The 13,814-nt window shown below is 38.8% G+C and overlaps 2 protein-coding genes and 1 long non-coding RNA gene across 12 annotated transcripts in view; 2 read left to right on the forward strand and 1 right to left on the reverse strand.

The window, feature by feature from the left end:
• The window catches only part of LOC113950543 (thiamine transporter 2-like), an 8,035-nt gene extending 3,416 nt beyond the window's left edge, over positions 1–4,619 (forward strand). Inside the window, exons 3-6 of the mRNA XM_027650461.1 lie at positions 1–97; positions 2,546–2,738; positions 3,227–3,368; positions 4,134–4,619. Of these exons, the coding sequence (XP_027506262.1) occupies positions 1–97; positions 2,546–2,738; positions 3,227–3,368; positions 4,134–4,256 (555 nt within the window). The 3' untranslated portion in view covers positions 4,257–4,619. The remainder of the gene's footprint in view (positions 98–2,545; positions 2,739–3,226; positions 3,369–4,133) is intronic.
• Positions 4,620–4,888: 269 nt separating this feature from the next.
• LOC113950580 lies at positions 4,889–6,896 on the forward strand. Its single transcript, XR_003528781.1, has 2 exons — positions 4,889–6,259; positions 6,721–6,896. It is a non-coding gene; the product is annotated as an uncharacterized LOC113950580 (long non-coding RNA).
• Positions 6,897–7,643: 747 nt separating this feature from the next.
• Positions 7,644–13,814, reverse strand: part of AGFG1 (ArfGAP with FG repeats 1) — a 35,996-nt gene continuing 29,825 nt past the window's right edge. For 4 of the 10 annotated variants that reach the window (XM_027650534.1, XM_027650541.1, XM_027650538.1 and 1 more), the window contains 7 exons: positions 13,556–13,739; positions 12,795–12,874; positions 12,411–12,503; positions 11,011–11,058; positions 9,466–9,624; positions 8,771–8,862; positions 7,644–8,394 (listed from right to left, as the gene is read on the reverse strand). In XM_027650534.1, coding sequence (XP_027506335.1) covers positions 8,335–8,394; positions 8,771–8,862; positions 9,466–9,624; positions 11,011–11,058; positions 12,411–12,503; positions 12,795–12,874; positions 13,556–13,739 — 716 coding nt within the window. In that variant the 3' untranslated portion in view covers positions 7,644–8,334. The remainder of the gene's footprint in view (positions 8,395–8,770; positions 8,863–9,465; positions 9,625–11,010; positions 11,059–12,410; positions 12,504–12,794; positions 12,875–13,555; positions 13,740–13,814) is intronic. The other 6 variants (XM_027650543.1, XM_027650536.1, XM_027650539.1 and 3 more) reach the window with 3 other exon arrangements.

The raw sequence follows: 13,814 nt of genomic DNA on the forward strand, positions 1-13,814 counted from the left end.
GTCCTGAATTATGTCCAAGTGCTGTGGGACTTCCAAGCCCCCTCTCACAGCTCTGCAGTGTACAATGGAGCTGTCGAAGCACTAGCAACTTTTTTAGGTAAGTAAAAGATAATTAGTAAATAAGTAACCCACCCTGCACTGATGCATTCTTCGGCATGCCTTTGGTGCCTCTCCATCTCATATGAGGACCAGGGTCAACAGCAACAGCCTGACATATAACACCCAAATAGTGTGCAAAGCATGTTTTTTTTCTATTAACTTTTATCAGTGGGCTTTTCACAAATTATACATACATACATATATATATAAAAGCTTTTCCTTTCTAGGGGAACCTTATTCCACCTAAGTGTTTTAAGAGTTTAAGTTCACAGCTCTGTTTAGACTGTGAATTTAACCCCAAGCACTTTGAAACTCTGTGCAACTAACCTTGCATATACCTCCCTCAAATACACCTTAAACTGGCAAGTTTAGGAATTAAAAGAACACACTAACAGACACACTGTTCTAAATGGTCTATTTAGACAGTGGATTAAAGATCATTTCAGGCCAAGTGCTCCTCAGCAAATATTCTGTGCTGCATCTATATCCTAATCAGCAAGTTTGCCTCTGGATATGATACACAAGGAGAGACTGAGAGCACTGTAATTATTTAGCCTTATGAAAACAAGGGATTTCATTAATGTGCACAAAGACTTGAAGGGGAACAGCAAAGAGGATGGAGCCAGGCTCTTCCCAGTGGTGCCCAGTGACAGGACAAAAAGCAAGGGGCACAAAATCCAGCACAGGAGGGCCAATCGTGTCCGGGGGGGGGGCATCAGGCAAAGCAGCACCAGCCAGCTGAGGGAGGGGATTGTCCCATTCTGCTCTGTGGTGGCCTCACCTTAAATATTGTGGCAGATTTTGGTGCCACAATATCAGAAAGACATTAAGTTCTTAGAGAGTGTCCAAAGGAGAGCAATGGAGATAGTGAAGGGCTTTGAGGGGAAGCCGTGTGAGGAGCAGCTGAGGGCACTTGGTCTGTTCAGCCTGGAGGAGACTGAGGGGAGACCTCACTGCAGTTACAACTTCCTCCTGAGGGGAAGAGGAGGGGCAGGCACTGATCTCTGTGGTGACCAGTGACAGGAGTTGTGTCAAGAGAGGTTTAAGTTGGATATTAGAAAGAAGTTCTTCACCCAGAGGGTGGTTGGGCACTGAACAGGCTCCCCAGGGCAGTGGTTCACAGCATCAAGCCTGACAAGAGTTCAGGAAGCATCTGGATGATACTCTCAAGCACATGGTGTGACTCCTGGGGATGGGATGGTCCTGTGGAGGGTCAGGACTTGGACTCGATGATCCTTGTGGCTTCCTTCCAACTCTGCATATTCTGTGACTCAAAGTTCCACTAAAACATATAAGAACATTTTTATTGTAAGGGTGATTTAAAACAGCAACAGGTTGACCAGAGGTGTGGACTCTCCATCCTTGGACATATTGAAAACCTAGACAGCATCCTGAGCAGCTTGCTTTAGCTGACTCAGTTTTTAGCAGGGCCAGGTGATCTCCATCCATCTCTCATTAGTTCCTTGGTCCATCCCAATGACATTTTTCTTTGGCCACAGAACAGAAGGCTATGGCCAAAGTGAAACTTCTTTTACATGACTGTGCAGTACCAATGGAGCTTCCTTTTTGAGGTCTCATTTACACATCTGTCTCCCCCTTCATTCCAAGAACCTCGTCCCACATTTCCACAAGGAATTGTCAGTTTACTTTTCCTCCCTGCAATCAGCATGAAAATCTGGTTTACTGAACTACTCAGACTACTGTTCTGAGTAGTGTTCCCAAGGACTTTCTTGCTTTTACACTCTCTGACACTTGACACTATTTCAGACTACAGAAGGCACTCACAGTACTGGAAATCTCTGCTTGCAGCAGGGATGGACCAAAGGGGTTGGTTTGCTGTAGCCTAAGGAATTCTGATGAAGAGCATATACAACCAGCAAACAAAGTCCAATCTGCTAGCCTGCCTGAAAACATGGAGTTTGCTACACTGTGATGCACTCAAGTCAGGGTTTTGTTACATGTGATGGTCAATAAGGCAAATGCAGTTCACAAGATTTTTCACCAGAAACTGAAAAGACACTTTCAGAAAAAGCAAACGTGAACTACAACAGATTTTCATTTCATAAAGATCTTTACACGAAGTAAGAGAACTCATTATACCTATTTTGGCAGAAAATGCTTGGTGAGATTGTTCTTCTCTTTGCTCAGTTGTCAAAAAATGCAAGAAACAACAATAGATTGTGTGCTGCTGCCTCCAGCCTTGGGCATGAGGCACTTTCCCAGAGCACTTCAGTCAGTGAAGGGTCTGTAAGCAAGGAGGAAAACACCCAAACAAACGGAAGACTCCCACGCCACTAACAGGAAATATAAACTACACCATTATCGGAGCCCACTGTGACTGTAACAGACTGAAGAGCTCCTGGTATGATCCAGCTACACAGTTATACAATGGCTCTCAAGGATAATAATGTTTCAGAGTTTTAAATCAGTACTTTTCAATTTTTAGGTTCAGTAACATCCATGGCAGTTGGATACGTCAAAGTGAACTGGGATCTCTCTGGAGAATTGGTCTTGGGAATTTTCTCTGCAATGGATGCTGGTTCTCTGTTTCTCATGTACTTCACTGGGAACATCTGGGCATGTTACGCTGGTTACCTTGCATTTAAGGCTTGCTATATGCTCCTTATAACAGTAGCAACGTAAGTACAATACACAACTGTTCTAATTAAATTGATTCAAATCTGTATCAAACCTTTACATTTATCAAAATTTTACTGGAAGTTTCCCTAGAAATAAATTTTAACTAGGTTATGACAGCAGCATACATTATTTCTAGTCTGTGCAAAACTATGCTTAAAATTATGACCTAACCACTACAATAATACAGTTCCTGTCAGAACAAGGTAGCTTCTGCATTTGGTTGTTCAATGATCTATGTACAAGTGTTCTATACATGATCAAATAAATATATACCAGTATTCAACAAAAATATCCACTCAAGTAAAAGGTAAGTAGGATGCACAAAAGTCACAAAGCCAAAAAAACCAAGGAATTTCTGCCAAATTGAAGTTGTTAAAGCTTAATAGCTAAGACTGAAGTGACTGTCCTTTGAAGAGTCCACTGTGCACATTAAAGTGCACACGTCCTTGCTCTCCATAGTTTGGCCAACCTGTGCATTCATTGGCAGGTTTCAGATTGCTGTCAACCTGAGCATGGAGCGTTATGCTTTGATGTTTGGCTTCAACACCTTTGTTGCACTGGTGATTCAAACAATTTTAACTGTTATTGTAGTAGATTCAAGAGGTCTGGGACTGGATATCAGCACTCAGGTAAGCTACATGACTGCTCTCAGTCCCCCTACTCTTCTCAGAAAGTGGGTTCTGCTCCAAGACTAGGCTTTGTGAAGATACCAGGTAATGTGCGAGCTTAGGCCAGTTAGTCGGAAAAAAAAGTTCATTTCAAGTGAACTGCTATAAGCTACTACAACTTGTTCTCCAGTCCTCTCAATTTTGCTTTTCTGCTATAATTTTGAGAATATTTTCATAGAACAGAGAGGAAAGACCACCACCTATTACTCAGAGTATTTTTGCAATTAAAGGCTTACTATTCACAAATTTATTGTCAAAATATCCTAACTAGAAGCAGGAACCAAACCAAAAAGCAATCAATGGGTCTATTATTAGGGTAATTCTAAGTAAGGCAGTTCCAGTGGATGTACCATAAAATTTACTCTAATTCTGAAAATTAACCTAATTCCCCACTAAGTTTCTAAACTTAAAGTTGATACTTATGTCCCAAATGAGGTCCAAGTCTCTAGCTTTCATCTTTGCAGAGAAGAGACACAAGTGCAGGACTGTTATCCTCCCTTACTGAGGTAGGGAAGGCAAGCACATTACAGAATATTCTTTCCCCCTTTTACAACCTCAAACTTCCTACAGTATGTAATCAAGCAGTCAGACTTCGAGTCCTTTCAAATGGGATCATTTTGGGCATGGGTGACAGGGGAGGGCAGCAGTGGAGGGACACCTCTTATTATCTAATAGCAAAAGCAGTTTTTGACTCTCTCCTCCTTCTTTCCCACCTCCATTTCCCAGTTTCTCATTTATGGCAGCTACTTTGCAGTCATAGCTGGAATTTTCCTCATCAGAAGCACATACACCATTATCTCCATCAAATGCAGCAATACCAGTGCAGCTGGTGAAAGCACAGGTCATTAACAACAGAGACAAGAACGGTTACAAGCAACAGTGCAGAAGGCTCCATCACCTGAACAACAAATCAGGAGATATATAATGTTCCATCAAGCAAAACTGGTGCAGGCTGAAGCAGGTTGTTAACGAGCCTACAGCACAGACAGCTTTGTCAGCAGCAATGCATTTTGCCTGTTTTTTTCATCAGTAGTTTAACTCAAAGTTAGTGATCGACACCCGAACTTTGATTAATGCTCTGCAAGAACAGCAACTACAGGCAGGTGCCTGAACTTCACACCAGAAGAACTTACAGAACCTCTGAAATTTCACTTCTACTGAGTATTTCAATTAAAGGCAATTTGGACTTTGGACATTCCTAGGGAATATAAAGCAACAGTTGCCCCGGCAGCAAGATATCTGTTGGAAAGATTGCCACAAAGGATACTTAACACTTTTTCAACTGGAAGTTGTGACACAGATTTTTAAAACAAGTTAACAAATAGCAATAAACAATTTTTTTCCCCAAAAGATGCTACTCAAATGTTGGATTACTACCACGTGATTTAGTATAGCAATACTGTCACTTTCCCAATGTCAAATGCAGGCATTTCAGATTCCACACAGACAATGCACTCCTCAGAAATGTGAAGTGACAGCACTGTAAGGAAAAATATGTCATTATATACAGATCAACTGCTACTGATGCAATGACAGCTCTACCGTGAGTTTGTTGAAGGAGCATGAACACAACACCCTGACCTTCCCTTTGAGTGTCTGCCTTGATAAGCATATGCAATAATTATATCCAACAACTGCCATGACCCACACACACACATCTTTGGAAGCATAGAGCCTCCTAAACTAACTTATTTTTAAACCACAGGGAGACACTTCAGTTGCTATACAGAACAGTCTTAAATAACATGACAAAGTTTAAATATAACTAAAGCTAAATAGGGAATGTGCTTCCAACTGTCCACTTTCTCGTCAACTGTATCAGACAGCAGTAAATTCCACTGTATTCCTTTACCACAACTTAGAGATTCGTCAAGACTTAGAATTAACCGACCCACTTCATCTCACAAAAAAAAAAAGTAAAAATCATCAATTCCTTTCAGAATACTTTTGAAAAACTACTTGAGCTCATTTTCATGTCCCAGTAAGTTTTCCCTTCAAGAGGGCAGAATACTTGCATCATATAGCTTTCTTTCAGGAATTCCAACTAAATCTGGTGCTTTCCAAATTAATTTTTTGCTTTAGCATTTGTTTCAACATGGTATTTGGATGTTTGCAGCCATTAAATACCATTCAACTGCAGTACCTGGACATCACATCTGCCTTTCAGAACAAGACGTATCCACTCCTACAACTGTAGCACCTTCTTACACCCGTAACAGCTGACATTTTAGGACTGAAGTACTGATCTAGGAGGTCTCCATATTGATTTCTGTATAAGAGGGCTGAAGTTATCGAGTGAAGTTCTTTGATGCTAAAGCATGAATACAGCTTTCTGGCAACTATGCATGAGCAATGGTGTGAACAACTGCAGAGACTTCCAAGATAAATTTATAATCACATTCATTTAGTAAATATGGCTATTTTTAAAACCTAATCAACAAAACAGCTACAGTGGCAGTTTCTGCTCAACATACAGAAGACTCAAAACAACACACGATCTTCAGTTGCTTGTCTGGAGTTTGGAAAATGCAAAATTACTGAACACAGACTAAACAGATGTGGTTGTGTATAGTGGAGGTTGCCAACCTTTTATCTGCATTTAACCTAGTTATGAAAACTAAGGTATTCCACTACTTCTGCAGTACATTCTAAAACTACATGCCTTGCATACTTAAATCAATTTTGGTATCAGCAAGAATCAGCTTCATTTGGATAAGGACAATTTCAATAGATGCTGATCTCATCAGCCCTTGCCCAAAGCCTCATTTATACCAATTGAGGTGAAGCAGGCACAGGATTGTTCCCCTTTCACAACACCATTTGTCTTGTTTTCAGGACCTTTGGTTGATTTGGTCCAGTTCCCTGCACTGAGCATATTTAAGTGTATCACAAGCCCTTGCAGTTCCCCACTCTACTGCACTTACCTGTTACTATCCCAAAACAGCTAAGGTTGACAACAGGAAAGAACTACAGCTGTTTATACTGTGATAAAATACAGTGCTGAGAGCAAGGGCATCACTAACACCCTGGAAACCCTCAATTTTGGGGGATTTGTTTAGTGAATTTCCCAGAGAATCTTGGGAATTAAGCTATACACCATACTCTGCCCAGCAGTCTTCATCAGAAGGAAAAAACCGCCCTCAAGTCTATTTTAACTTTAAATATGACAACAGGACAAATCCAGACACTAAGTTAAGAAAAACTACTATAGGCAGCTTGTTGTGTGAGCTGCCTGTCCTTGCTTGGGATCTCCAAAGTTTAAAAAAAAAAAAAAAAGAAAATAGAAATTCCTGCCCAGGTAGGCAGGCAACAGAAGTCAAAAGCATTACATTAAATGATTTTACAATCAGAGGTCAAGCCTTTCAGATGTCCTAGAAATAAATAAATCTAACATTCAGGCAGTAAATTAAAAGTGGAATGTCTTACCTTCAGGAATTGTCATGGTTATCTCAAATGGGCTTATATACCCTTTTTCAAAAAAAAAAAAAAGCCAACAAAAAAAAAAATTCAACCTCACATTATTTATTCCTGTTATTCTGAAAGCTGTAAAATTTTTTCTCCAGCTGGTCCAAAACCTTTAAGCTTGCAGTTTATGTATTCATGATATATTTATATTATTTGCTTAGTTCCAGTATTACGCTTGAAGTTAAGCCAAATTATTTCTGTGTTTAAAACACCAACTACTCTGATACAATTACATTTTCTCAAGCCTTATTACTATTACAGACTAGACAAGTCAGACATTTTTACCCCCTCTACAAATTCCATTCTAGTAAGGCAGGAAACATTCCTGTAAATTTAAAAATGACAAATTTAATATTCCAGAGGAGCTTTTACTAATATAGATCAGTTTTTAATAAAAAGTGCTATTACATCTGTGGTACCTTGTCCTGCTGTCACACATTCTGTTCTCATCACAACTAGTTACCCATAATCAGGTGTCTTCTGCAGCAAACCCTTTCTTGAGTGACTACCCTCTGCATTGCTTCAGTGTCCTTCACTACAGATATTCTACCCAAATAACCCAAGCTCATCTAACACTCTCCTGTTTGATAGGTCACTTCACTTGAGCTAGAACAGCAAACTTCATCGCAGGATACAAAGAAACATTTCCAAGTGAGGCAGGTAAAAATTTTAAGCTTAACTCATTCTCTGGATACCTCATCTGTGTACAAGACTTGCAGGATGCACATTTTCATCCAATAGATGTTACTGCACAGAAATAATGCTACACAATTGTTTTTTCTAATATTTATTTTTTCACCTGCAAACTGTAGCAAAACATGATCAGCTTTATTATGCAGACAGGTATCCCTCTAACATTAGAGATTTAGGCATGTATAAATAGAATAGCTCTTAGGAAAGGAAAACGTTTTGAGAAATGAACAAACCTTCAATTTAACTTCATGACTTCCAATACCAACGGTTAAAATGATGCAGCTCATTCATTCCAAGAGATACAACAGCACCTTAAAGTGGCTGATCTATTCCCCAGTAACATTTTTCACATAACAATGTGTTAAAGTTACAAATACTGATATGCACAAATAGCTATTTTCTAAGAAAAATATGTACAGTACTGCAGCATAATGAATGTGGTATCTGCAATAACTTATTAGCCAATTTTAATATACATGATACCGCTACTTTTTACCTGCCAGTTCACAGGTTCAAGGATGTTACCACAGCCCTCTGTTTTGCACGTTATTACCTGGTGGGGGGTTGGTTTTCTCATTTTGTTTGTGTTGGGTTTTTTTTTTTCCTTTTTAAAATTTTTTAAAGGTACACAATGCAGGCTTTTATTTTTACTTCTTAAAGACTTCTTTTGTGTTTAAAGCTAATATCAGTGAAACAAGACAACAGTGCAAGAGGCGCAGAGATGTTATGTGACCACATAAGAGTTCTTTTGGGTAAAGTGTCTATAAGGCTATAAGAAAGGATTGGTTGATGAGCTTCCCGTTGGAAATTGTCCTGTTGGTGCACCAGCCTGGGGGAAAAGGACAGAACAAAAATAAGCCAAATATTTAAGACTTTTTTTCCATATTGTAAATCATAAATGCAGAATATATAAAAAAGAAAATAACCTACTGGGAAATATTTCTGGTTTATATTGCAGTCTATATTTTGGTGCTTCTCTGAAATTACATTACTGTAAGAACAAAGTATCCAAGTACCTCTGTTTTGATTTGAGCAGATGCCACGTCATCATAACACTGAATTGCAGTTAGCAGAGTCACACGCTGCTTCTCTTTACTTGAAGTGAAGAAAACCCCAATATCTTTGTGTATCTCTAAATTAACTGTTACAGATTATGCTTCTTTGGACATACAGAAGTTATTAATACCATGCAACAACTCACTTACCATAAAAGGGTTACTAGATACTCCAACAGCTGCAACTTGTCCAAAAGGAGTTACTACAGGCTTTGCTTGCCCAAATGCAGCAAAACCTGCTCCTTGGAAAGATAAGTGAAAAATATTAATACTAGTAAACAATCTTTCAAGAGTTCTTTGGTGCAGCTCCCACTCAAATGTAAGTGGAAGCCTGAACTGCAGAATCAGCAGGACTGATCCTACTTAAACATTATCACAAACATAAACCTAAAAAATGGTGACTGAGCTTTGGTTGTTTTCAACTGTTCGTAACTAATCCATTTCCAATTTCTGCATATACACGTTTTTCAATGTTGTTGTACCACATAAATTTAGGGAGAAAATACTTTCCAGTTTTCTCTTGCCTGTGTTCTATGAAGTTAGAGAAAGTAACAATGTGTTGCAGACACTCCAAAAAAGCCCTTCTTACCTAAAAACCCTTTAAGCCTGGGAATACTTACAATTCCAGTAAAATTTACTAAAATTTCAGTTTTGTCATTGCACAAGTGCACACAGCCAAGTTAGAAAGCTCAGCTACAGAGTCAAAAAAGTGTGGGAACCCCTCATCAACGTTACTACCAAGTTCATGAAGAAATAAATATGCACCCATTATTGCCAACTTATAGACAGATCATTTTCTTTATGTTTCCGATGTAGACAAGATTATCTAAAACATGCAGACCTACCATTTGGCTGCTGAGCAAAAGTAGTCTGTTGAGGGAAAGCTGCCTGGGTTGGGAACGTGGGCTGCTGGAAGTTGCCACTATAACTAGTAGGAAGACTGTAGGAAGCAGGAGTTCCAAATCCTGCAGGCATGCTCATGGATGCAGTACCAAATGTTGCTGCTGATAGGCAAAAAAAATAACATTCAATTATTTGTAAGAAACCACTTTTGCCATGAAACAAATTACTATAATGCCATGTTAAAAGTCTCCTAACCGAACAAAGGTCGGTTCAACTTCTACAGCCACTGAACTGATTTGCTCACTTGGATCACCACCAACTGGGTGCATAATTTACTTTTACACTTTAAAAATTAATGGAGTCATTTAAAATTTACTAGATCCAGCACATTCAGATATACTGTCTGAAGAGGAAATTATTTTTTGTTCTCTATGTTATCATATACTTCCCCCAGAGTTTTTCTGGTAGAAGTCTGTACACACCAAAATCAAGCACATTCAGGCAGCCCAAGCCACTCTTTTTCTCCTTCTGAGGAAAGCATGAAAGCATCTTCCTACTTCAAGTTGCACTACAGTAGGTTACAAATCAATAACAAAAACAAATCAAAGGGATACATGCATCCCCCTTTCTTCATCCCATCCTTAATGGCACGTTAAAGGAAATTCTCACCATGCACATTATTTGCACACAAAGTTCCTACTGCAAACCCTCTTACTGTTGAGGTAGGACTTAAAACAACAAATAAACCCAAAACTTTTCATCTGATTCTCTGCTGAACATTTCAAGTAAATAACATGCAGCTCATAGGCATTTCCGTGTCCCTTCAGCAAATAAACAGGAGCACAATAGGTGCAAAAGTGTAATAACAAAACCATTATTCAGTCTTTTGGGAGTTATTCTTGAAAGGAGAAGTGGTATAGAAGGATTTTTGGTACAAACACAGACACCAGGTATTCCATGCTAGTTAGACAGGACTTCTCTTTTGAAATGTTACGAGTTAGATTTTATGCAAGCTCAACTGTTTTAAAAAGTTAATAAAATTAATTTAACGAATATAGTTTAATTATCAGTCGAAAAAATTACCCCAAAAATATTCAAGGGCAAGACATTTTACATACATAAACTGTTGACAAAGTGCACACAAAACTGATGTACTAACACTGTTCTCAAGTTACAGTGAGCAGAGGAGCTACTCAACAGGTAAACTTGCTAAAAACAGCAAACAAAAGCACAACAAAAGGAGCAGTGACTTGGGATATCCCAAAAGGCATCAAACTGTTGTTGGTAGAAACTTCAAGAGTTACTCTTTAGCATTATACTGTGATCATGGAGGATATCAATAATGGTTTTGTTCTGGTTTCTCAAGAGGTTGTCTCAGGTATGCTCTTCTGTTCCTTTGCCCAGTTGCCAAATACCCACACCCACTCCCTTTTAAAAAACAAAGTCTTCCAAAATTCTTTGTGCAGAGAACCAGATAGCTATCAATAAGCTTTTACAGGCAAGAACAATTAGCCACAAGAAACTTGATACCAAATGTGGCCACCTACCAAAATGAGCCTGAGGAAATATGTGAGAGTGCATTGCTCCCGAGAGGCCTTATGGAAGCCACAAAGAGACCAGACAATGTCAAATCATTTATACACTCTTGAACAGTCATTTCTTAGTTATAAATATATAGATAAATACATGTATAGGTACCAAACAATTCATCCATACCAGCAATAGATTAAGCTAAAAAAAAATTAGGAATAAACACTACGAAACAGATCTCCCATGTAATAAATAGCAAAGTTCATGCAGCAAGAAAACATAAAAGGACAAGCTACAAGTTAACACTTCACACCTCCTTATAGCCATTATCTTTGTCACCTAGGTCATAACATCAGGACAGCTGCCAAAGGGTTGGAACCTCAGCCAGCCAAGGACAGCAGTTTAAAAGATGGAAGGATAGAGTTGCCATTTTCAAAGAAATTTATCTAAAGAGGCTACAAATTCCTAATGATGATCCAAAATAGCACAGTTAGGAACGAGATTAAAGTAAGGGGAAAGATATTTTGGGCATTAGATATCTGAACAAGTTTAGCCATATAATATCCCAAAAGGGACTAAAACCAGAATTTTAGTAGAGAACATGAATTTATCAATTCAGTTTTAACTCAGCCTGATCAGTTTAATTCAGCCTACCTAAATCACTGAGTAAACCACAACTCAATGTCAAAATGCACACATCAGCAGTTTTAATCTCTAGAAGTCCATCTAATAGATAAAAGTGTCAAAATTTAGCAGTGACTCTGGAGAAGAATAGAATAACCTAGCAGCCATCTAAATCCAAGTTCAATGTTTTAAAGAAGTAAGTACAAGTTCGCTGTTTTAAAAAGTGACTTAGCTTTGCCTATGGAATTAGAATTCTACAAAATCCTCTCCCAGAAAATTAATATAATAAATGAGTGTAAAGATTAAAGATATGCTTTACAAAAGAGAACACCAATGTACTGAGTAAGCGGACTGGTGAGGAGTTACCAGCCCAAGAGCCTTGTCTTTCCTGGTTCCAGCTCCAGCTCTTTGGTTTTGAGAGCTTTCAGCACTTTGAAATAATTTTAAAAAGGTGTTTACCATGCTAGCTGCAGGGCTTTCAAGATGCCTAATTTCAGGGTAACCTGCTATAAAGCATGCTTCAAAGCCAAGGTTATAGTCTTGGAAGGTACCCAACTGGTAATACACAAACTACAAACAGGCAGAGCTCAAACACATCACTTTAACATTTTTCATGGTCACCATCTGAAATCCTAGAATTGAGCCTCGACACAATAAAGACACAACATGTCAAATATACTAGAGACAGAAATACAGAAAATGATTAAGAAACAAATTACACAGTTACAAGAAAAAAAATCATGGCAATTCTTGAAAGAAAGTTTCTCAAACACCTAATAGTTTTTTTTCTAACCTGTTGCTCCTCGGCTATTGGTCTGGAATGGATTTGTTGAAGGTGCCACTGGGGCAACAGGGGCAGCTACAAATGGATTTGTGGAAGGTGTTGCTGAAAGATTAAAAAAATTTTATTAAATAAGTCTTTTAAAGACCATCAGCCAATTTGACTCACATCAAGTTTATACAGCTTTTATACAAAGATACGTAAATATCTAAAACTATACGAAATATTAGGCATTTATAATGAAATGCATTTCAAATTAAGTGTTTTAACAGCAGTACTTTTCTGGTATCCTTTAGTAACTTCAGTATTAGTAGTGTCAAAGTATAGCACTATCAACTAAAAATTAGCAGGTTGGTTGCTTACAGTCCACAAAGGGTGTCAGTAACATTTAAATACCTCCAAATGGAGCAGGCACACTCGAAGATGCAGGCTGTGTCTGTGCAGTAGCAGCCACAGGTACTGTTCCAAAAGCATTGCTGGAAAGCAATTTATACGATTCCTTCAGTAAAGTCAGAATTGCTTGTTTAACAATTAAATACAATTTACAATTATTGGTGGCATGTAGAAGAAAGGGGATGAATGCTTCTGTGCAGTTTGCAGATCGCAATACACCTCACTGATGCCAGGAACTCAGCCCCCAGTGTCAAGGCCAAAAACTCTCACTACTGCTGAGCAGTGAAAAGTCATCTCCATCAACAGCAGCAGAAGGAATATTGAGTATAAAGGTTGCAAAGCAGAAGCATCTGCAATACCAAACAGCTAACAGGGGTTTCGTTTTTCTTACTTCAATGACCTCAAAAGGAAGTGGGTGGCACCACTTACATTAAAAATATCTGATTTTTTTTTTCCAGAGATAATTTTGAATATGCATGCAAGTATTCTGTACAGGAAAGTGCTACCATCTAACAGGTTTAGCCTGTAATGACTAGAAAAGTGCAAAGAACACCCTGCTGACAGTATTCTCAATTTTGTTTTATAATATCCTACCAATCAGTACTGCTATTATTTAAAACAAAGGATTCAGTTCCAGTAGTACCTCTAAACTCATTCAACATTTCCCCACTCAGGTAAGAAAAACAGATCTGTGAAACTTCAGGCTACTTTTCTGCACATTGCTGAAGTCAAGGTAGAAATGGAGCAGCTCCCCCCCCGAGTACCTGCTGACGTTACTGGTGGAAGTGTAGGCGTTACTGGAGGTGGCAGTGGAGCTGAACACACTGTCCAGCTCTGCCAGAGCCGCGTACTTGTCTGAAGATGCACTTGACTGATTTGGGGCTGACAACGCGGGACCTGCTGACGCCGACACCACTGTGCTGAAACCACTTCCTTGCTCACTCCCACCTAGAAAGAAACCAACCAGATTCAAAGGAATGAAGACGGTTTCACTTTCTGTCCTGCTGACAGAACTAAATGAAA

Source organism: Corapipo altera, unplaced genomic scaffold (assembly GCF_003945725.1).
Source record: "Corapipo altera isolate COAL_440 unplaced genomic scaffold, ASM394572v1 54, whole genome shotgun sequence".
Classification (NCBI taxonomy): Eukaryota; Metazoa; Chordata; class Aves; order Passeriformes; family Pipridae; genus Corapipo; species Corapipo altera.